Here is a 24,937-nt window from a genome sequence, read left to right on the forward strand (position 1 = left end):
AAGAGACAAAATGTTGGATGTCACTTCTAACCATCATTTGGCCAGAGGAAGAAATGTGATGTCGTGAAGTGCTCGACGTGTCATTTAATCAGGGTAGCCATGTTCATCTGTTGTAGTAAAAACAACAGAGGCCAGTGGGCAGTGCCTTGAAAACTAACCACTATATTGTGCCATAAACTTTCAGAGACCACTTTGTCAAGAAATACACATGCGGCTCGCCCCCCCCCCCCAGCATTTGGAGAGGAAGCTGGAAAGAGCAAATAGCGATGAGTTTCGAAGCCACATAGCAGCCTCTTTTGTGAGGTAGAAATTGAATGTCAGAGAATATATCCTGCAGACACTGGCAAGAGATGAAGGGGCAGAGCAGCAGCGATGGCAGTGACTTGGCTTTTAAATATTTAACCCTCTCTGCCACCAGCGGGGCTGCACATCAGCCTCCATCCCCATTCAAAGAAGCTATTCATCTCCCCTTGGAGATGACAAACCTTGGAATCCTGGTCTTCAAGTCACGCTCTGTCTGCAAATGCCTCGTTGAATGCCTAGTATCTGTGACTGACTTCCCAAGAAACTCCATGAGTCAAAAGGTTCCAGAAACAGCTCTGCTCGTCACTGATCTTTCTCCAGGGAAGACTCTTGAGATGTTTCTGAAATAGTAAGCAAGCACAACAGCAGCCTAATGACCGGTTACTTAAACACAAGCATGGTGGTAATTTGACAGCTGCAGTGCTTTGTGGGTCTCTTGCAGGGAATAAGGAGCCACAAAACAGCAAACCCCAAAGGCTGAAGGTGTAAAATAAAAATAAAAATAGGGATGCTGTGAGCCACTACCATCAAATAGCATTCAAGGTCTATTTGTGCATACAGTCTTCAGTAAAAGGCATCCTGATGGGATCCTAATAATATGTCACACTGGTTGCATAAGAATGAAAAGTGGTAACATATGCATTTCTACATATTACTGTCGTACGGGGTGGGGGCCACTGACTCTTCACATTCTGTCGATTGTTTCACTTAGACCTGTCCAGGTGTTATGTTCACCATCTAAGGCAGGCATCCCCAAACTTCGGCCCTCCAGATGTTTTGGACTACAATTCCCATCTTCCCCGACCACCGGTCCTGTTAGCTAGGGGTCATGGGAGTTGTAGGCCAAACCATCTGGAGGGCCGCAGTTTGGGGATGCCTGATCTAAGGCATCAATCAGTATCCAGCTTTTGGGGTATAGCCAGTTGGTGGCCAACTGTTGAAACTGAAATCGCTTTGTAGAAGAGACTCTGCACTCCACCCCAATATTACTCTGCAAAGCACCACACTATAATCAACAATTTATAAGTAATAAGAAGAAACACAACATAGTCCTCACAGTGGACGGTTCACATTCTAAGTGCAATAGCTGCTTGTGGATTTGATTGATTAAAATGTTGGATATGTGAACAGGACAGTTTTTGCTTCTTACATTCAAATAATCTCAGGCATGTTGCTTGCTTGGCTATAAATGTGAGTTGCCTGAATCTCCCCACTTTGTTTCTAGCAGTGTGGTAAGACCTCCAGGGCAAAAAGGACAGTTGAGCAAAGAATAATGAAGCCATAGCCTCTCCAATTTCTAAACCATCCTTTTACTAGATAAACATGTCATCGTGTCCCTCACAGCCGCAACGTCAGCCCTTTCAAAATATTTGCCTTTGTTTATATCTTTCTCAAAATCACAATAATAATTACTGTTGCAATTGTTCACTAGCAGCAATATATAGAGCAGTTTCATGGAAATAAAGCACCATACCTTGATTTATAAGCACCAGCACCATATCTTGATTTATAGCACAATGATATGCTTTACAATCTTCCTCTGAAAATACTGCCTTTGTCAGTCTGGACTGGTAGCATTCTGGCAAGGCATAGGAGGAACCAAATCCAGATCTAATATATGGCCAGAATTAAATTGTCATTTTAAGGGAACAGACGTAGTACAATGAATGTTTACTCAAAAGTAAGTGCAACTGGTTCAGATACATGCATCCCACCTAAGTATAGGATTTCAGCCATAGTGAGATGAGTCCTGAGTTTGGTTCTTCCCCAGAGCATATGAACAAAATAAGCACTTGATTTTTGAATCTGCCAACAATTACCGTGCTTACTAATTTCAAGATGGTGATGTTTAATGGGATATAATGGAGCACACAATGGAGTCTTTTAATGGAACTTTAATAGGTGCAGGTTTGGTATTCAAGTAAGTTTTTACTCAGAGTAGACCAATTAATTAATGAAATTAATGCACACAACAGCACAAGCCTAACTAGGTCTGCTCAGAAGAAAGTCACACTGAGTTCAAGGGGGCTTAGTCTGAGGTTAGCGTAGGCCCCGGGGGCCCTGGGTGCTCCAGTACCCATGAAGGGGCTGGGCGCCTACTATTTTTTTGTGCGTATTTAGTTTGATTCTTTAAAAGTTGCAAATTACAATGCTTATATGATCAACTAATCTGTATATTAACAGATGTATGAAGCACAGGTGTTCGAAGCAACAAAAGAAAAAGTTTTTTGTTCAAACAAAAAATTAAAATATGGAGAGGAAAATGCAACCTAATAATTTAAAAAAGATGGAGATACCACTAGGGTTATGCTAATCTATTAAAGTTTAGTACTGTGTTCTTTTACATTGAGGTTTATATTGGGTTGTAAAGCATCAGATTTGACTGGTGGGGTTCAATTCCAACTGCTTCACAGAAACAAAGGAGCAAAAAATGTCAACATCAATGAAATACAAATAAACCAGGGGCATTTTATATATCTAATGGGTTGCAACCTTTTAATGTGACAAACTATGGTTAGTTGAGCCATTCCTGTGTCACTACAGCATAAAGCATTCTGTTGTGATGGGTTATCTAAAATAATAATTACCACAATACAGAGGTGGAAAACAGGACAGTAAGTCTAATACCGTGTTTCCCCCTTTTTAAGGCGTAGTCATAAAATAAGCCATAGCAGCATTTCTAAGCATTTGAGAAATATAAACCGTACCCCGAAAATAAGCCATAGTGATAGGCGCTGTGCGGAAGAGATCACTGAGCTCCCCGAGTCAGCAGCAGCAACGCCGGCCGCAGCAGTGTTTGCTGAGTCCTTTCTTGCTTTTGGGACTTGGTTACTGTGCTGGCTTGGGATGGTGTGTGTGCAATTGCTGTTGCTGCTTCGTGTTTTTCAGCTGGATTCTCTGGGTTCTAAGCACTTTCCCCCGTTTGTTTGTGAAGCAGCACTCGGCTGCAGCCCCTGCCTCTCCCGACGGCTGCATGAATGCGAGGCTGGAGTTGATCGCTATCTCCTTTTCCATTTCTTTTGTCTTTGAGCACCCGGCCCCGCCCCCTCTCCCCTTCGTGGAATGAAGAACAGAGTTTTAGCAGCATTTCCTCATTATAAAAAAAAGGTCAGGAACTTTTACTTTAACCTCAAAAATGGGATATTTCCTCTCTCTAAAAACAACTCTGACCTGAACACCAATAAAACGGGGGTAGATCACCTCCAGTTTATAAATCCGCAAGTAGATCGCAGTCTCTTGGAAGTTGGGCTCTATACTTTGGCTGATTGCAAGCCTTTGCATCTTTAAAAAACAAAAACCATGCGCTTCTCAGTCTTAATTTTCCTTTAATTCATCCCCCTATACCCTCCTCCAACCATTGTCTCCTTCCATTCCTTACCCCCCTCCCTCTCTCCCCACTTCCCTCACTCCTGTGCGATCTCATTTAGTCATATACTTGCTTTTTCTGTTGTGTTGTCTATTTTATATTTAATATTATTACCCTTTATGATGTTATTTTTCCCCTTGCGATAATTATTTATTTTTTATCTTTAACTAACTTTCCTTTCCATATTTTTCCATATATAACTCAACACTTTCCCATTCCTTCTTAACTCTTTGGATAGAGTGCCCCCCCCCATTATTGTTGTTAATTTTACAATTCCTGGATTTTTTATGGAACCGAACAGCTCGGGTGCTTCAGAATGTGCCTTCTGTTGCTACAGGGCTATGGGGCTTCACTATTTGACCCCCCACCCCAGGTTGGGATTTTTAAAGTAGTTCTGTGGGTCCCAGGGCACAGAATCACCCCGATCCTTTCCTTTGTCTAAACAGACCTCTTCCCCCCTGACTTTGGAAGGCTGTGCTTCAAGGGTGATACCAGGGGTTTTTTAAGACCTGCGCCTCTTAAGGATTGTTACGGTCCATAACTTCCATTGCTTTCTACAGGGTTGGGGGTTTAAAGCACTGCCACCCCCACCCCACCCTGCAGGCGCTCGGAACTGGCAGCGCCAACAACGCGCCCAGCAATGTGCAGAAGAGAGCACCGAGCATCCTGAGCCAGTGGGTCCCAGTTGTACCAGCACTTTTTTAAAAAAAAAAAGACACCCCCTGAAAATAAGCCACTGTGTGTTTTTTTGAGGGAAAAAAGTTATAAGACGGTGTCTTAAAAAAGGGGAAACACGGTAGTCATGGATATTATTATCCAACACAACAATTTCAGCCCACAAAGTGAGAGCGGGTATGACAGCAGGCAAAACAACATGTCTATGGTTATCTTGCTGGAAGACACCACCAATTTGGATAAATGTAGGTTAACGGCAACATCCCTATGTGGGGCCACTTCTAGATGAAGTATTTGCTGTAGTTTCGCACTGAAACCCTGTGTCTAGTAATTTATAATTAATTTATAATTAAGAGGGGCTCCACACAATACAATCATTCTGTGGCATTCCCATGCTTCCCCAATGTAGCCTTTATCTTTATTCTTAATGCAAACAAAATCCGACTTGGAAGGAAGGAGTGGAATAACAGCACAATCCGTCTGCAGGTACAGAAAGCAAATTGTGGAATTGAGGAAACTCCCAGGGAAGGTGGATGGTGGGCTGGAGACAGACAGCCTCTCCTTTCCCTGCCTTGCATTTCTGGTCGAAGAGCCATTTCATGTCTTGCAATGTCTTGTCTTACACAAGTCCTTTCCCTAGGAGAGCATATTTCCAATACCCTCCCTTTCTAGCTTTAATTAGCTGTGAAGGGCGAGGGTTCAAAGGACATGTCACTGGATGCATGCCCAGAAGCCCCCTGCCAAAGTAATCAGGCTGCAAAAACTGAAACCGATCACACAACACAGGGCTTGATGGAGCATTAGAAACCTCACTTGGGATTGCATTGGTCATGACACCTAGCTCGCTACAGAAAATGCCTAGCAAGCAACTCACAGAAGGTATTTGGGGTGTCCCAGATATCCACCGATATAGGCATCAACAGCTTACGGAGCACCCTGAAGAGCGGCTCTGCTGGCTGATTTATTGAGGATGCAATGGATGCAGGAAAGTAATCCTTACCTAATGGTAAGTTAGGTGTTTAGTACTTGAACAATGGCAATCATGGCAAGTGATGAGGATGGGGAGCCAAAAAGGGACTACCTATGCCCCTGTAACTTCAGTGGCCACACCCCATGACCGGCAGCCCTGCCAGGTCCACTGGACATCTTCCACCACTGCATGGCAGCCATGGCTGACAGAAGCTGCAGTCCAACACTTGAAAGGCCTCAGTTTCCCCACTGCTGTGTTAATAAATTGCTATGTAACATGAGGCTGATAAAAGCAATTCCCCACTCCTGGAGCTTTGAAAAGAAGAGGATACGCCTTCAGAGGTTGTCCCATATGTATATAGTGTGTTGCGGTCATCTAACCCAGAGGTTACCAGAGCATAGACAAGAGTAGGCTACTTAGGCTATCCCTGTCCTGATAGGGTGTAGCTGAAGCTGATGGAAGGAACTCCGAGCCGCTGAGGCCACCTGAGCCTCATGTGACAGCAATGGATCCAGGAGTACCCCCCACGCTATGTACCTGCTCCTTCAAGAGCAGGCAACCTCTGAGGAACTGCCAACTAACTGTGCCTCAGTCTTATCTGGACCGAGTTTCAGTTTGTTGGCTCTCATCCAGTCCATTACCGAGGCAAGGCGCTGGTCCAGCACTTCCATTGCCTCTCACCTGCAGATGTAAAAGAGAAAGATGTTCCCTGACACGTATCACAATCTAGAGTTTTTTAAACAATTTTGGTTTATCAGCTCCACAATGTCCAACTGTGCTGATTTGGCAAGGCCTGGCAGTTTTCAAATCTAATCTTACATAATTGGTGTCCTGGAAAGGGCCCAGGGCTCAGTGGCAGAAATAAGAGGCTTTTCAAAACTGAGCTCATGCTCTTTTGAGAGCAGCTCAACGTTGGCAATGTCCTTCCTTTAACTATTGCCTGCAGCAAGTCCAAGATGTCCCCCTGAAGCTACCTCTAAGCTGTTCCACACAGCTGCTCCTGAGAGAAGCATCTGACCAAAAATACAGCGACTCCAGCTCTAGCTATGTGTGCCAGCCTATCTGCCTGCAAAGCTGCGATAATGTTGTAACACCATGTCAACTTTTCTGGCTGAGTTTAGCCCACCTGTTCAGTATTCCATCTTGTGCTTCAAAGATCAAAATATCAACGTAAAATTTGATGCACACAATGCAGGACACATTCCAAGTTCAAATGCCAGGTCAATTCCTACTTGTTTTCAAAGGAGTAGGGGAAGCAAAATACATATTGTAAAGTTATACTTGCCTTGTTGCTTTTGGAATGAAGATTATTATGTGCACAATATTCAGGACTCCATTCCGAGTTTAAAGTTCAAAGCACCGCTTGATCCTTGCTTCCATTATAAAAGGAGTCAAAGAACTTGTAAAAAAGGTAAAGGACGCCTGGCAGTTAAGTCCAGCTGTGAATGACTCTGGGGTTGTGGTGCTCATCTCGCTTTACTGGCCGAGGGAGCCGACGTTTGTCCGCAGACAGTTTTTCCAGGTCATGTGGCCAGCATGACTAAGCCGCTTCTGGCGAACCAGAGCAGCGCACGGAAACGCTGTTTACCTTCCCGCCGGAGCGGTACCTATCAGCAAGCCCTGCTAGACCCAGTGGTTTAGACCGCAGCGCCACACAAAAATGTGCTGTTTCCCTTAAGTATGGTGAGATCACAGATGGAAGGGCATTTGGCAGCCAATGATATTTAACATTTGATGTTCAGTACATGTCAACCTATTTAGGTACTGATACTACTCCACCCCTAGTGCCACTATAGGCAAGACCGTCAAACACTTACCAAGCTCTAACATATGGTACTGTTATAGATCTGGAGTAATAGACTCAGGGTGCAGGGGCACCCATAACTGCTAGAGTTAGTGAATGTTAGAAATTAATAAATGGTGGAATGCAGATAATATGTGGATTACTGAAGTGAAGATGTCAGGCCAGTGAAAAATACAGGCTAAACTTCTTTTCCAGACTAGGACCCCACCTGTCATAGAAGTCCTTTTAAGAATTAAAAAAAATAGCATAAAGCAAGTAATTAACCCATCAGTGTGACAGTGGTGGGGAGGGCATGATGTCACACAGGAAAAATGTGTCCTTTTGAAATTTTGAGTTGGGGGAAGAAGCGGGAGAACTCCATGAGCTGTTGTGAAGGCCAGAACCATATTGGTGAGCTGGCTGAAGGCAGGCTGGGTAAGAGACTTATCAGAATCCCATGCTGGGCTGCTGTGAAGAATGGGCTCCTCCTGAGATATGAATGCTGTGAGCTCTCTCTCCATTGAAAGCTTCAGGTGTAAATATGTGTAAATAAATCATATTTCAAAGGCACTGCAGACTCCACTGTGTCTCATTTTCCCCACAGGAACACAGACCCTGGTTGAGTGTCAAGGCCCCTTGGAATCTTGTGCAATGCTAGGCAGAGATTGGGGTGGCCACTACCAATACTATATTCTAATGTTGCTTGAAGTCTTAGCTTTCATAGATCACAGAGCGGGGAAATCACATAAGGGTTAAAACTACTAACCACACTAAACCAATACCCCATACCACATACCCTCCAAGTGTCCCTATTTTCCAGGGACAGTCCTGGATTTGATCCTGGAATGTCCCGCTTTTCCTTAGGATGTCCCTATTTTCATTCGAGAAATGGTGGAGGGTCTTTATTCCATAGTCGAGCCAGTGAGGTTCCACCATCTGGGTGGGTGGGTTATGGGTGTAATCACAGAAAGGAACTCTGCAAAATTATGAAGTGAGCTAATTGAGACTGCCACATAAGCCAACATCTCCCCATCCCAAATCCCACTTTTTAGCAAGGTAGAAGACTCCAAGCCAAGATAGGTAAACTGGAGTGCTTGGTCTTATATGATGGCATTGATACAGTGAGCATAATGGAAACTTTATGGAATGAAGAGAAACAGTGGGACACAGTTACAGTATCTCTGGTTATAAACTCTATAGGAAGGGCAGGGAAGGATATAACAGAGAGGGTGTTGCTCTGTATGTCAAAGAGAGCATTGATTTCAGCAAGCCAGAAATCCCCAAAGCCACAGTAGAAAGAACTCAAATGTCACAAATGCAAGAGCAAGCTTTTCCAACATGCTTAAGATGAAGTGTAGGAAGAGTTGTGTATTCTTAATTAGATAACCCTCGGCTTGATGCTAAACAAATTTCAGGTTGCTACTGCGACAAAGGGTCAATAACTATGCATGTTACTTGCCACAAGAGAGACATTAATTGCACAACTGAAGCTTTGTGTCTGCTTCTGAGGCAATGCAATCTGGACCACTTTGGTCAATTAGTAAAATACAGGTTTGTAAGTAACAAGACAGGAGTGGAAGACAGGAGTGCCTGGCATGCTCTGGTCCATGGGGTCACGAAGAGTCGGACACGACTAAACAACAACACAAGTAACAATATGTACAGGACATATAAAAAAGTTTGTTATCCACCCTAAGAAATGCACCCTAAGAAATAAAATGAGCTGTAAATAATTATAAAAGAAACCCCTCAGGTATTCAATTTTTGTCTTTGCTGAACCCTGAACATGGTATTGAAAGAAACTGTTGAGTTTTCGGCACTTAGTTAAAACCATATTTTTTCAGGAGGTCTTTGCTTTATTAATGTTTCTCTGTTTTAAATTCTCTTGGGGTTTTTGTGTAATTTATTTAGATTTTAAATTTCTGAGGTTCTAAATTTTTAAGATTGATGTTTTAAATCACATTTATTAAATGAAATCTGCTTCGAGACCCAGGTAGTGAAAAGCACTGTGCGCCCTTCAGTGCCTTCTAAAAAAACGTTTTTGTACAGGCAAGCCTATCCAGATGCTCAGAAATCTGAGGTAATTATAATCTGTTTTGATTTTGCTATGAGTTTGGGGTGCGGGAGTTGAGACTCCTCTAACCCCTGGACCACATCAAGTGTTAAAATATAAGCCCCAGCAGGCTGGCTTCTTGTGTTGAGGTGATCCCCTGGGTGCTGGGCTATGAAGAGAACAAAGGAAGGGGGGCTCTGTGTGAGATAACAAATGGGTGTGACCCCTCCCTCAATTTAAGAAATCCTTAGAAGGACATAGCTGGCGGGTGAAGCAGAGTTTAGGGGCTGTGATGTGAACTAGAGGAAAAGCAGCAAGCCGGAGAGAGAGTCGGAGCACGGTGCTTGATTTCTGTTCGAATCGAAGGCTGTGGGAGAAAGAAGAGCCTTTTGGGGTGTTGATGCCGTGAGCCCCTCCATGGCTGGCTAAGAAATCAACCACATATCATAAAGACAGCCTCCTCCTCTGTGCCTTGTCTCTGGAAGGAAACGCAGAGAAGCGTTGCCTGGATCTCCCTGCAATCTCGCGCAGCAGCATTTGAACGTGTGTGTGTGTGTTTTAAAGGAGGGCTGTGAAGTTTCCCCTGCTTTTACTGTCTCGCCTTCTTGTAAACCGTCTTTTTAACAACCAAGCGGCGTATAAGTCTCCGCGAAATAAATAAATAAATATACCAGCTAAGCAACAGCAGCCTCCGCCGCTGGAAACCGCGGCGAACCAACTGAGTCCCCGGGCGCCCTCCGTCATTTGCATACAGCCAATCCACCCCCCCGGGCGCCCTCCTTCATTTGCATACATCCAATCAGCGGCCTCTATCGGGAGAAGAAGGCGTGTGTAGGGCTGTGGGTGGGTGCGCGCGCGCGTCTGTGCCTGTAGGTGCGCGTCGATGGGCGATTGAGTGCGCCTGACCGAGACCCCCCCCCCGCCCAAACACACCCGCCTTCGCGACCGTCCTCCGCCTGCCCACGCCGTTGCCTCAGGCGGGGAGCTCGGCCGGCTGGCTCGGCGATCCATTGCTCGCGCCTCCCTCCCTGGGAATGCCGCCCGCCGATGCCGCCGGGTCTGAGGGAGAAGCGGCGGCGGCAGCGGCGAAGGAGCCCGGGCTGCATCGGAGGGAGCGGGAGGCGAGCGAGGGGCCCCGGGGAGGCGGCGTCCGGCACGGGATGGAGCCGGCGCGGGGTCGCGTGCAGTGACCGAGGAGCGGGGCGTCCCGGGCAAGGGCGATCGGCGGAGGGGAGCAGCCGGCGGCAGGATGGAGGAGGCGGAAGCGGCGGAGTGCTGCCTGGAGCGCCTCAAGAATTCCCTGCCGGGGCCCGCCGACCTGGCCGGGGCGGCCAGCACGCTGGAGAGGATCCTGAGGGAGTCGGTGTGCCAGCTGCAGGGCTGGCTCCGCGTCTACGGTAAGAAGCGGGGGGAGCCCTGGCCCCACCGAGCCCCTCACACGCCCCCTTCGGCATCTCCTCTCGGCTTCCCCGCTTCCTGGACGCGTTTCTCTCTCTCTCTCCATCCCCCCCCCCAAAAAAATACCTCCTTCAGTAACATCACTTACCCTGCCGCCACCCACCCACCTTCCTGCCACCTCCTCCTCCCGGTTCTCCCGCCTAAAAGGTGGGTTTTCCCCTTCCTCTCCGCCTGGATGCGACCTCTCCCTCTCTCTCTCTTTCTGGATCCGGGGAGATACCATATTCCCCCCCCCCCCCAGTTTTCCACATCACGCATCCCATTCATATTATATTGTGGAGTGCCGTCAGGTAAAGTATACAGCCGACGCCCCCTGCTTCGTTTAAAAGATGGAAGAGTTGGCACTCCAGCGCGCCGATCTACCTGGAGACGCACCCCCCCCCGTCTGTTATCTCAGGTGTGTTTCAAGGTGCTACTCCAGGGTGCCGCTAACCAAACCCCTCACACGCCCTGGACCTTTTTTTTTTTGCATTGGCACCCCCACCCCAATCGTATCTTCTCATTCTCTCATAAGCACAAAACAGCTGTTGTGCATTCACCTTCAGCAGCATGGGATGCCTTTAAACATTTTATTAAGGTGATGTGCCTTTGCTTTAGGGCCATATGTGAGTCTTATTCCTGGGCTTGAAAGCCACCTTTCTTAATGCTATGGAGGGCAATGCTGATGCTGATATTGGCAACTTAACTGTCAGGTTTCAACCCACTGGTTTGGAAACACTTGCCTCATGGTCCCCGCACTCTTTCCCAGCACAATCCTTCTAATGTTTTTATTCTCCATTTTCAGACAGCTCCTTTTTGTATCTGCCCCAAGGTTGCCCCAAGGTTGCTTAAGACAAATGTTGACCGGCTAATAATAGTGATGCTTCTTTCACGTATTTTGTATCATACTTCTGGACTGAGTAGTGACCTTCATATGAAGTATCTTCCCATGGTTCCTTATGGCAAAATTTTGTTTGACACTTCTGTACTGCTAACCCTGTTATATAAAGCCTGCTTCTCTACCTTCCTTGTGACAATATCCAATAATGTCTTTGAAAAGCATTTTGATTATTACGGATGTACCATGAAAATTTCCCTCTGTGCAGGTACTGGCTTGGTTGCATATTACTGCCTCAGAACATGGACTGATCACCAACCAAAGGGTTAAGAGAATTCCTTAGTGGAAGCTGCTTTTTATGGAAATAAAAAGATAAAACAAAGTAACTTCTTAGGAGTGTGTGAGAGAGATACCCACCTCCTGGCACAGCTTCTTCCTAGCTTCCTCCCCACCCTTTTAGAAAGAGCAGACCAGTTAATTTCAGAAATCATGTTTGAAGAATAACAGATTAGGTTGCAGAATGTGCTGTTGCATACAGTCCCATTGTCCGATATCTGGGTATTTATTCCAACAGACTCAGCAGCCTGTTGATATACTGATGAATGAGGAAAAATATCTCATGTTCATGTCACTCTGAACTTGGGGAAATTGCAACCACAGTTGAATTGTTTATGGTTGAACACGTTTATGGATATCCACTTGGAAATAAGCTCATTAAGTTCAATTGTGTTTACTTCTGGGTAAGTGTGCATACTGCATGACTGCAGCCTAGTGGCTTATTTGTTTTTAAATTTGTAGGCTTGAAAAAAACCAAGCCTGTAACTTGAACACATGTGCAGACAGACCTTGGGCAAAACATTTCTGCATTGCAGGGGGTTGGACTAGATGGCTCTCAGAGTCCCTTCCAACTCAACAATTCTGTGATTATATGACAGGAAACACTCCTCTGTGATTATTCAATGTATTCTAAAATGTTAAGAAGCTCATAATTATTAGCAAACTGCCCTTTGTACTAGTTTTGAATAAGTCAAGTACAGGATGCTCAGTTGAAAGCACCCCAGGATCTAGATGTGGAATGCTATCATTTTGTAATCGGTTTTTAAGTCCTTTGTGCTTGCAAGAAGTCAAGAAGAGAAGCAGTGTGAGTAAAGCCTCATTTTCTTCCCTTTCCAGCTGGATTTTGGATGACTATTAATGAGTTGCTAGAAGATACTGACATTGTTCATCTTGTGGTTTTGTACTTACTGACTTGCATTCAACTGGCATCCTTATTTATAGAAAAGGTTGATGAGAGCCTGGAAAAAGGATGTTAAATTCTTTAGTGATCTGGCTGATGTACAAGACACAGTGTTATTTCCTATTTCTTTTTCAAATCCTCCTTGGTATGTAACCTCCCAAAATAAATCTGTATCAGTACGCCTTGCCTATTCCCAGACTCAGCTTTTTTTAGCCATACTGTGTGCTCTATTATAGAAATATATTGTGACTCAGTCTTAAAACAAGACAGCAATAAGGGGTTGGGGTGGGTTTTTTGTTGATGTTCTGTACCTTAGTATTTTGTTCTAAAGTATTATTGTACTAGGTAGTATTTTGTTATTGATTTCCTTGTCAATTAAATAGTTTGCTAATAAAGATCTTTTGCTGAGCACTTAAATGTTGCTGGGTTTCTAGGCAAATTTGAAACTTAAGTGTGGACAGTTGTTGCCAAGTTGGCCATAGACAATGAGGAAGATGAAATGGGTAAGCTGATATTTTTTATTGGACTGGCTTCTGTTACTATGAGAGACTGTGTGCTAATATGATAAATGTTGCTAGACAGTGTGCTGAAATGATATAGGCTGCTAGACAAACTGCTTCCTAATAAATCTGTAAAGTGCCCATCACTAGAACAGACAAAGTTTACTTTATTACATAAAAGTGAATGGCCATTGTTGACTTCTGTAAAGGAAAGTTAAGCGCTGCAGTAAGTGATTGGCATTAAGTTAGGGGAAGACCTGATGTTGAGGTCGCTTGTGTTAGGGTTGAGATTTCAGCTTCACAATGTTGGACATCACAGCACCTTTCTTTCTCTCTCTCTCTCCCTCTCTCAAAAAAATGGCTCCCATTTACATACATGGAGAAAAGTAGAGGTGGTGGTGTTTAGTCGTGTCAGACCCTTTGTGACCCCTTTGTGACCCCTTTGTGCACACCAGGCACTCCTGTCTTCCACTGCCTCCCGCAGTTTGGTCAAACTCATGTTAGTAGCAAAGTAGAGGTAAAAAGGTAAAGGTAAAGGACCCCTGACAGTTAAGTCCAGCCGCAAATGACTCTGGGGTTGCGGCGCTCATCTCGCTTTACTGGCCAAGGGAGCCGACGTTTCTCCGCAGACAGTTTTTCCGGGTCATATGGCCAGCATGACTAAGCCGCTTCTGGCGAACCAGAGCAGCGCACGGAAACGCTGTTTACCTTCCCGCCGGAGCAGTCCCTATTTATCAACTTGCACTTTGATGTGCTTTCGAACTGCTAGGTTGGCAGGAGCTGGGACTGAGTAACGGGCGCTCACCCCGTTGCGGGAATTCAAACCGCCGACCTTCCGATCAGCAAGCCCTAGACTCAGTGGTTTAGACCCTATCCCACCTGTGTCCCCTACAAAGTAGGGGTACTGTTATTAAAAATGCAGAGTATGTGGGACAAAAGTTGTCTTCTACTCCAGATGTGCAATTACTGCCTTTGCCTTCATCTTAGAAGAGGTTGGTTGGTGGCACTGACTCCTTCTCTGAAAGAAGAATACGGAGATGAGCCCTGAGGGGTCCATGCATCAGCAGGGTGTTTACTTGCCCAGAAGTTCATTGTCTCCGTTTCCGGTTCATTGTTATGTTTGGTGTTTCCTCTAGAGATGTGTGTACCAACTGCACCAAAAGTCCAGTGCAGTTCCTATGGGAGCATGCCATAAGAAGAAACAGCCTGGAGCTTCTCTTGTGTAGAGCAAATGATCTCAAGTGAAACCCTTCACCCTAAGGTTTGCATATTCACCAGAGAGGGCACAAGTTCTTCCTCATTATTTTTTCTATCACCATGTGGGTATGAACGCAGAGTGTATCTTCTCATACCTCCTCACCACTGCTCAGAACACAGGGCTTCCTATTCCTTCTGTTAATTATCACTGGGATTCTCTCTCCCTAGGGCCTTAGTAGCATGCTGTAGGTTTACATAGGCTCAGTTTCCTCTATTTTCCTTTGCACTTTGGCTATACGTTCCTTTGTTAGGAGCAAGAATGTGGGGTTGTCGGGCAATGTCCTACTTTTTCTTGAGTAAGCTTTAATTGTTGTTTCTTTGCCTTTGGGGGGGGGGGGCTTACTGTAAAGTCTGAGTCCTTCCTGGTTCCTATTACAGTATGTTAAACAGAAATGAGAATCTGTATATTTGATGAGTTTGTCTGTGCACACACGCCCAGGCTAATATGTACATATACAGTAAATAAAATGGAGGCATTTACAAATATGTCTGTTTTAAGGTGCAACACTGAGAATCCACATAGGGAGTGACTCCATGTAAAATGTTGATGAAGTCATATGTTTTTTGTTCAGCGATGGACTGCAGTTAGCTAACCAGAAGATAAAGGTTGCTGATGTAAGCTATGCAGATACAAAAACATTTCAACTTTAAAAACTGTGAAAAAAATACAATGCTTTTTCAAGCATGATTGGGCTAAGAAGTGATTCTGTAACCCAAAGGCAACAAGTAATTATTTCTGGTTAATATCAAAATGAACTACAGAAATGGCAAATTCAGTTGTTTAGGGGAAAATAAAGTATATGCTTCCTTTCCTTTCCACATTATCTTGTTTTATTTAAATTAGCTTGAAGTATATATATATTCAGATCATTTTAATCCTGTTTTTGCCTTGCGTAGAGTGACCTGGATATGTTTCTGTGCATTAGTAATCAAATCAAAACAATTCCATGCTGGTGTACAACTAAATGTAGTTTTTAGTATGTTGATATTTATAGAACTGTGGAGCTTTTTGTAGTTAGCAAGTAAGTATGCCCACTGAGGAAAGGGAAATGGGCTCTAAGTCTGACCTTTGCGATCTGTATTTCCCCGTAAATATTGGGAATGGCTAACACCACGCTATGCCATGAATGACTCTGGAGGGGAAGCCTATCTTGTGTAAGAAATGCTAAGCATCACTCTTCTAACATTGCAGTCAGGGGAGCTATTAATATACAGATACGGAGAGTGGATTTTCCAGTTGTTGCAATTGAAAGGCACTGTGCTCAAAAAATAGTTTGGTTAGAAGAAGCAGTTACTTAATTTGAAATGAAATTGATGGCCACTTCTCAGAGCTGATTAATCTTGTATATGTGTTGGGTACTGTGTGCTTTTCAGCTTGTATCTGTCCAGGGAGCTCATTCAGGGACTCTCCAGTTATAGAAGCTATACAGCTTGTATTTGTAGGCGCTGGGAAGTGGATTTGCAAATAATGCATCATAATAACAAGCTGCAGTGATAGGCCGGCAGTGTGGCCGTGGTGTGTGTGCAAAGGAAGGGCTTCACTATGGGATGTGCTTTCAATGTGACTCCAAGGTCTTTGCCTGCTCTCTCTTCAGTGGGAGCCCTAAATCAACTAAACATGTTTTCCCATTTCACCAGTCACTCTTTTATTTTTTTCTGAACTTTGCATGATTGCTGCCAGTGATTGAATACACAAATGACTGGCTGATGAGTATGATTCTGAATACTTAAAAATCTTCTGCTTTTTTCCAAGGTTTGGAAAAATCTGTTTAGATGTCACAGGAAAGAGGAAATTCTAGATAACTGTTCCAAAAAACCAGAGTAAAATTTGCCAGAATATCTTCACACGCTTCACATCAATTGAATGGATGTACCAGTACTTCTAGTCTGCAACTAGATGCTTAAGGCTAAAACAGATAGCTATCATTATCTAATAGAAATTACATTTTTACGCAAATTCTGTATCTAAAAACCAAGCACAGAAAGGATTTACAAAAAAGTTTATATCTGTGATAGTTAAGAAGCAGCTCCTGGATTTTCCACACAACCCAAGTCTCTTTCAGAAGCATCCATGCATGTAAGCCTTATCCAGATTGCAACAATGCGAGGAGAATACCCATAACATGAAAGTAATTCGTGAACCCTACTCTCTGAAACGTTTGAATCACACACAAACCTGAAAAGTTCACCATTCATGCTCCCACTAATTGATGTGAAGTTTGTGGATATATTTTGGCAAATTTTACTCTGTATTTTTTGGATTCAGTATTGTTTTTTGTTTGTATTTACAAAACCAACATATGATGCAATTTCTCGGAGTTCTATTGGCATTTAAGGGGAGGAGAGTATGCAAAATGGGAGTATGCAAAAATATTTTAAATAATTCAATTATATTATCAAAGAATGTTTTATAGAGCAGAAAATCAATGATATAATAACTGAACATACAAACAAATATTCTTAGACTCCCGTAATTATTGAGGGATGATCTCGAAGTAACACTGCCTCTTCGGTCATAGAGAATACCTTGGTAAAGTAGTACAGTTGGCTCAAATGGGCATATCTGAGAAAGAACCTCCCATGCCAATTTAAGGATTGACTGAGTGAGCCCATTAGCTCAAAACTATCCATGCAACCTAAAAAATATTAATCCAAATTGCTTCCAATTGTGACAGTTTCTGATTTCTCAAATTAAGTGGAAGGTCCACAGTTGTTTTATGCCCTAATGAGTCGTGATTGAAGCACCAGACTAAAAATAATGTTTTATATATCTCGCACACATGCATCTTGATTGTCTTGTAGCCAGACAGTAAGCACTGGGTTAACACAAATCAAAATAAACATACCGGGCTGGCAAGGAGCAGTTGCTTATATGTGTCACAAGTTATGTTCAGAATCGCATCCTTTGAAGCAGAAGAGGGGAGATTAATTCTCAAGTAAATCTTTTAGAAAAAAGATTTTTATATAGTTTATGGGTCCAGTAGTGTTTATCGAAGCTAAAAAGTAGGCTGTAGAATATAAATATGTGGTTAATGGATGCTATTCTAACCATGCTCATTTACTGGACAGTTCCTCTAGCTAGATTCGTTTATTGGGCTATGATGCTTCAAGAGTAGGGTTTTACTAGGGGTTTTTCAGCCTTCTGAAATCTAGGAAAACTAACAGTGTCTTCTGTTTGCTACCTAATTTTCCTTGTGTACTGAAAACTCTGGCATGATATGTTATGCTTCATGGCTGGATCTGCTTGGTTCCCTTTTATTACTGTTCTTTGTTTATGCCTCTAAGTATAGAAGTAATTAGTCTTGTGTCTTTAAGAGGATGAACCACAGAGAACATTCAAGCAACTTTAAGCTTAATCCATATAAGACATACAAGTGTTAGAGTTCATCTTTAAAGCTGAATTTTTTTCTTGTCTCTCTGCTTAGCATACTGAAAGGCTACCAATATGTTGGTCTGCATTTGCAGCCTTATTGCTTATTTGCTATGTTTGAACCACTGGAAGAAAAAAGAAATGGGACCATAACTTAGTCATACATTTTCATGTCATGGCTTGCTGTTCAAATGGTATCATTCTAAATTCAGCATGAATTAACTCAGCTTTCATTGTTGTATTTTGTGAACCATTGTTAGTTGATCACAAGGCTGTTGAGATTATCACTATAGTTTATGGAAAATAGTGTTAAAAAGTACTTGGTCACATTTCTGGCTATTGATAGTAGGGCTGGGTGATAATCTGGTTTTCATCATTGTGCTATATCACCAGCTAAACATCATGATACTGTATATCAAAATGTCTGAAAAGGAGGATGGAGCGATGTAGATGCACTGACTGGCTTCACAGTTTTTCCCACATTGTGAATTTTGCATAGTAGACACATGTCATGATTCGTGATATATTGCCAGGTCAGAAATGATGAAACAGATATCACAATATGGTCTGCAAACCAGTTTTGGATAATATATTGATATATTGCCCAGCCCTATTGGTTTGCACAGGTTTTTGTTTGTTTATAAATAACTGGGAATTCAACCTTAGGGTCCAGGGCCAGGTCAAACATATGCTCAACTACATGTAATAGTAGCAGACTTGTGGCCTGCCTCAATTGTGTATAGTGTGAGGGCTGGAGATAGCAGACTTTTAGAGAAAAGGATGCCTCTGGATGAGTGGGGATTCTAAATTATTTTTCTGTCTGCAGCTTACATTCTTGTAGTCTCTTTTTAAAACATATTTAGGGCAGACTTGGGTGTAAATGAATGGGTCTTCTACTGTCATCTATAGCCCAAGGTTCAGTTGACACCGACTACTGGTCATAGAGCGAAACTGTGCTGGACCTGCAGTTTGTGTAGATAGGGTCTCAGAGCTGCTTTAAGTGTTACCAATGCTATTAGAAGACTGCTTGCAATAGATTTTCCATGTGGTAGCCCTATTGTTTAAATTTATAATTTTTTTGTTCAATTGCATAAAGAACTTTTTTTAATAATCCAATCTTCCATGGTAGAGGTGTGGAACCTCAAATGCTGCTAGTTATACTGATTATTGTTGCTGCAATAAAGTTGTTCCAAAGGGCTTTACACGGCACAAGCATTGTTTGCAAATGGCCCAAGCATAACCTTGGGTAACACTTAGGGTGGTATCCAGCTAATCCGTTCCCATTCTACTTTCGGAATGATTTAGTCAAATAACGCTCACAGTTGTACTGCCTTCAATACTTTATAAAATATTTAACTATCCAAAAATAGTAGGGAGTCTAGACTATGGAGATGATGTGAGACAATCAAGTTTAGACTCAACAGTGAGATGTAATGTTTGTGACTGAATGCCCTTTGAAAAACCTGCTTTATTCTGCACATGCTTGACTAATACTGATGGGACTATAGCACTTTCTTGTGCAGATGTGTCTGTGGTATTGGATGTAAATTTGCAGAAGAATACATACAGGTGGCGCTGTGGGTTAAACCACAGAGTCTAGGGCTTGATGATCAGAAGGTCGGCGGTTCAAATCCCTGCAATGGGGTAAGCTCCCGTTGCTCGGTCCCAGCTCCTGCCCGCCTAGCAGTTCGAAAGTACATCAAAGTGCAAGTAGATAAATAGGGACCGCTCCGGCGGGAAGGTAAACGGTGTTTCCGTGCGCTGCTCTGGTTCGCCAGAAGCAGCTTTGTCATGCTGGCCACATGACCCGGAAGCTGTCTGCGGACAAATGCTGGCTCCCTCGGCCTATAGAGCGAGATGAGCGCCGCAACTCCACAGTCGGACATGACTGGACCTGATGGTCAGGGGCCCCTTTACCTTTACATATGCACCTCAAAGTATATGCCTTCATTAACGAGCTTTGTCCTGTATATATTCTTTAGCACTAGTGACTTGATTTAGAATGCATAGCACTTCTAAGAGGAAGTCTTAGTTTGCATGTTTTTGGCATCGGAGTATAATGTTGGGTGCTCCACTCGTCCTGTAAATTAGGCAAGACCTGAAATGAGACCAAGTAGGATGGTTAGTTGAGGAGACCTTTTTGAAAGAAAGACAAAGTAATACCGCTTAGGTCCGCCTCTGTTCTGCATTAATAATACATTTATGTTTACTTAGAAAATTTATTGCTCATTCTTCAATGACCTATCATTGTTCCCAGGGTAGCATACAAAAGATCAATATTGATCAATATTACTAAACAAATAGAACAATATGACAGGTTCAAAACTCCAACAAATGAGAGCCTAAGAAAAATGTTTGCAATGTTTAAAAGTCTAGGAAACGGGAAAACAAAGCTTTTTCCTGGTGCTGAAATGATAGCAAAGCAGATGCCAGGCAAGCTTAGGAAGCAAATAGGGAGCCACAGACGTTTCAAAATGGATATGATGTGATTTGGACTGGGAACTAACTGGCTTAAAGCGCCTTCTTCTAACCCAACACTGCACTGGTTTTATCTAGATAGATATGAAATATTTATCTTTAAAAATATTCTTAAACTGATCCAGGAGGCATCTGTACTTAGAAATAGGATTTGTAGTTAATCTAGAACATTGCCAAGGCTAGACCAGGAAATGGAAAAGCCCAATGGCTTGTATCTAGCACAGCACAAAGTTGCTCGTGCAAGAGCAATTTCCTGCTCCTCTGCCTCTTGTGTGTCCTTGAAAATCCTTTTCTCTGGGTTAAATTGTGTTTAAATTGTGTTTTTTTAAGCAGCTTTGAGTCGGCGTTTGCGCAGAAAAGTGGCATATACATTTTTATAACAATCACCCTGCCCACAAAATGCAAAGTGCAGTCCTTTGTTGCATACTGTGATGTTCAGCCCTGGGTCAAAAGTGGCCAGGGTTTACTTTATGGAGATGCAGAGCCCAACCCATATTGGTAAGGCATAGTGCTGAGCTGAATATGCTACCAGGCTTTCATGGGCCCGATTTTTTTGCGGGTGGGGGGAATTATTTGTGGAAGGGGAGGATAAATTTTCAGAGTCATGGGCTTACTTTTTAAAAAAGTGGTGTGTTGGCAGATGGCCCTGTTATCAGTGGTCTGGCACATCATTATGTTCCACCGCAATATCTTATTTGGAATAATGCCACATAATGCTGTGGCATCATTCTAGAGGCATCACTGGAGCAAAAATAATAATACAGTAGACCCTTGGGTTACGTTACTCTCAAGTAATGTAAACTTCAGGTTGCGAAAGAGGCAAACCCAGAAGCATTTTTCCGGGTTTCGCTGCTCGCACATGCGCAGAAGCGCTCTATCATGCTGCGCTCGTGCGCAGAAGCGGGGCCTCTGGATACAGATTTTTTTGGGGTGCGCAGGGACCCCCGGAATGAATTAAATTTGTATCCAGAGGGTCCACTGTAATGGTGCCGCATAGGTTGAACATGGCTGGTTGTTGATAGCAGAGCCATCGCTGCTTGTGGTGGACAACTAAACTGTGCTTTAAAAAGAAGAGGAAAAGAAGCCCGAGGCATCACCACATGTCCCAGTGGGGGGTCCCACCCACAAATCGGAAATTTTCTTCTTGCCTGTGCTGCTTTTCTCTCTTCCTTTTACCACTATGCCCAATTTATTAGAGTTATGATATATGCAAGAGGAGAAAGAATACATAACATGTCATTCAGTACTTTCAGTGAGTTTTGCACTTATATATTAATATTTGTTAGTCACTTTCGTCACAAAAGTGACCCACAGGAACTTTATGGATTTATAGTGTACTTTTAGAGTATTCAGATCATTCCACATGCATTATCTCAGTAATCCCCGCAACAGGCCTGTCAACACGATCCCACATATTTGTGGGCAGCAAAGGCTGAGAGAATAGTGACTTCCTAAAACCAGAGAGTGGCTGAGGTGGGATTTGAATGGGGAACTTTGCAACTCAGACTCCTCCTATTCAATATACGCTAGCTCTTGACTGTTTTTATTCTGAGGCCATGTGAGCCATATGCACCCTGCTGTAACTTTTCTTACAGAAGCTTTCACTTTGTGGCGATAATAAACATGTGCATGGCACAATTTATGCGTGTTGTAAGTTATAAAAACGTAGTAATCCTGGAAGCCTGGTTTTAATTTCCTTTCTTTGATTTCCTTTCATTGGAGAAAGTTTCCAAATGATGTGGTGTGAAGCATCTGACCGTGATCTGCTTCCTTTTAAACTGTGCTCAACTTGTGAATTTTCCTCTTGTCACTGATATTTTAGAGGAGCCACAGGATTGACTTGATAGCTAAATGTTTCTTTGATTCCTGTTCCTCCCTGCTGTAATGCATTTGAGAATTGAAACTATCTGTGTACAATTCTAACCACTCACTCAAAGCCTTATTTGGGCTTTTAGCTATATGTGGCTAGTTCATTCTTCAGTACATTAGGCAGATTTGGTGATGAGTACTGATGCCACACCTCCGGGAGGGCCAAATTAGATGGGATGGTTGCAGTTTTATACTTTTGAATGCAGAACTTCCCAGTTATGTAGAAAGAAGGGATGGGGATCTGCAGGGCCGGTGCTAGGGTTTTCGGCACCCTAGGAGAGGTCACCTTCTGGCACCCCCCCCCAGTGTGAATGGCAGGAGCTAGGAGGGATGAAAAGGGGCACAGAGCCCATGCTGCTGGCCTGGGTAGCGGACGCTGTCTCCGTGCCACTGCCGGCACCGCTTCCTTCCTGCTCTTGGCCGCTTCCGGCCACTTCCTCCCGCTCGGCCCAGAGGCCTGGGCCTGCAGCCAATCTGGGCGCCTCTCGGCCGAGCAGGAGGAAGCGGCTGGAAGCGGCCGAGAGCAGGAAAGAAGCGGCGCCGGCAGCGGCACAGAGACAGCGTCCGCCACCCAGGCCAGCCTCCAGAAGGCGCGCACAGCAGCGGCAGCCTCAGAGGAGGATCGCCTCCCGCGTCCTCCTCCCCTTGGCGCCCCCCTAGCCCGAGCCTAGAGACGGCTCTGCAGGGAGTGGCGGGCGGCGGGCGGGCTGGCCAGCGCAGCGCCCCTCAATTTCGGCGCCCTAGGCAGCAGCCTAGTTTGCCTATATTAGCGCGCGGCCCTGGGGATCTGATTTTCACAGCAAATGGGGTGTGTGGGAGTAAGAACCCCTGCCTCCTGCTTCTCTTCTCCTTAACAAAGTCCTGAAGTGAAAGGCATGCTCAGCTGGTTGAAAAGCACTTGCAGAAGAGCTGGAGAGAGAGAGAAATAGCAGGCGTGCTCAGGGTTAAGCAGACCTCACCATGCACCCCTTCTGCTGCTAATTTTAACTTCCACCTCTCTCTTTTCTATGGGGTCAGGGCACTTGCATGTTTCAACACAGCAAGCCGCCACCATTGTGCATGCTTTGACCAAAAGGGAGAAAACGCCCTACATTTGGAAAGGAATATTTCATTGACTGCATGCTGAAACAACTTGGATGGCTTTTCAAGAGTTGAGCAATTTGGATCTATCCCTGTGAAGCCATCGGAATCATTCCAAATGACCTCTGTATTGGTCAGAATTAATAACGGGACTTTTTGTTTGGGGAAATAAAAGGCACTATATATATATATATATATATATATATATATATATATATATATATATATCTCAAACTCTTTTACTGTGCGATTATTTCTTAAACAGCATATTCCTCTGAATCACTGTGTGAAATGAGGCAGTATTATTCCTATTTGAGGAAGTAGAGTTTAAATAAATGTAGCAACTTGGAAAGATCACACACAATTAGGTGTTGGAATCCTGTAATATTTGTTTATGCCTATATCAAAAGCTTCATTTTTGTAACAGTTAACAATAAATATCTTACCCCTGTTTCTCCTAAAATAAGACATACCCATAAAATAAGCCATAGCAGGATTTCTAAGCATTTGCGCAATATAAGCCAGACCCCGAAAATAAGACATAGTGATAGGCGCAGTTCTGGAGGGCCCCAAGGAAGAGGCAAGGCTGGACGCGTAATAAAAAATAAGACACCCCCTGAAAATAAGCCACTGTGGGTTTTTTAAGGAAAAATAAATATAAGACGGTGTCTTATTTTTGGAGAAACACAGTATATCTTCCCCCCTATACCGTAGTGCCATTTTATGGCAACGCTCCCTTTGGAGGCAGATAACAGCTTCTGTATGTGAGATTTCTGGTGGAAAAACAGAATGGGGAAGGAAGTTACGGTAATCATCTTTCCACCTGACATATTCAAGAACCAGATGAACCCTTCCTTCCTGCACAGATATTTAAAAAGAAGAAAAAGGGTGAAAGAGGTGCTGTGTTTTATAGATCTTATCTCGTTTGACTCTTCTGATGAGCTTTTGAAGTCAAGGATTCCCCCAACAGAGCATGCTGTGAAGCTAATCCATTTTTTCTTTCAACCCCTCCAGATAATACACTGAAAATGATTGGTTAATGAGTTAGTACCCTGCTTATATTTAAAGCTGGACGCATTTTTGTATCTTTGGTACATTGGAGATTCATTCATTATACTTTCCTCTGTTGCACACCAGAGAGTGAAACGGAAGCACCCTTGGGCAGAGATTATTCTGCGAGAGAGGTGCTTCCTACATGCCTGGCATCTCTTCATCATCATTTGAGATCTGCTGCCAGTGGGTAGCACATTCAGCTTGTATTCAGCTTGTTGGAAGGGTTGACTAGCAGCAGTTTCCCGCATTTGTTGGCATTCCGTGTAATGTCCTTTAATGCGTCAGGGGAGAGCAAGAAAAATGAAAACTGGTGAAAAGGGAACTGAAGGTTCTCAGAAGTTCTGTAGTTCTGCGCAAAGCTGGTGAAGCTACCAAGTTTCTTGGGTTTCTTTCATCATTTGAGGAAGATGAAACCCTTCAGAGTAGATGCACATTAGACGTATTAAGCTTCTTGTAGAAGGATTTGCTCAAAGAAATGCATCTGGGAATGGCAAATATGTTTCCTTCTCACCATGTTTGCTTGGGAATCAGCAAATACTTGGTGCCTTCTTTTGTGAAATATTAGACAGAAGGCGGCAATGTCCTCATGCTGCCTAGCAACTTCCCACCAAATCAGGTGGGACAGGATGCTGGTGAGAAATGGGCATCAGATTAAAAAGTTTCACAC

At 43.6% G+C, this 24,937-nt stretch overlaps 2 protein-coding genes across 3 annotated transcripts in view; one reads left to right on the forward strand and one right to left on the reverse strand.

Moving 5' to 3' along the window:
• Positions 1 to 10,162, reverse strand: part of LOC118089158 (protein Cryzl2-like) — a 29,144-nt gene extending 18,982 nt beyond the window's left edge. The window contains 1 exon segment of the mRNA XM_088673576.1: positions 10,085 to 10,162. Within this exon segment, the coding sequence (XP_088529702.1) occupies positions 10,085 to 10,162 (78 nt within the window).
• Positions 9,968 to 24,937, forward strand: part of RASAL2 (RAS protein activator like 2) — a 215,597-nt gene continuing 200,627 nt past the window's right edge. For both annotated transcript variants that reach the window (XM_088673678.1, XM_088673679.1), the window contains exon 1: positions 9,968 to 10,548. In XM_088673678.1, the coding sequence (XP_088529804.1) occupies positions 10,401 to 10,548 (148 nt within the window). In that variant the 5' untranslated portion in view covers positions 9,968 to 10,400. The remainder of the gene's footprint in view (positions 10,549 to 24,937) is intronic.

The sequence above is a fragment of the Zootoca vivipara genome, chromosome 7 (assembly GCF_965207765.1).
Source record: "Zootoca vivipara chromosome 7, rZooViv2.hap1.1, whole genome shotgun sequence".
NCBI classification, from domain to species: Eukaryota; Metazoa; Chordata; class Lepidosauria; order Squamata; family Lacertidae; genus Zootoca; species Zootoca vivipara.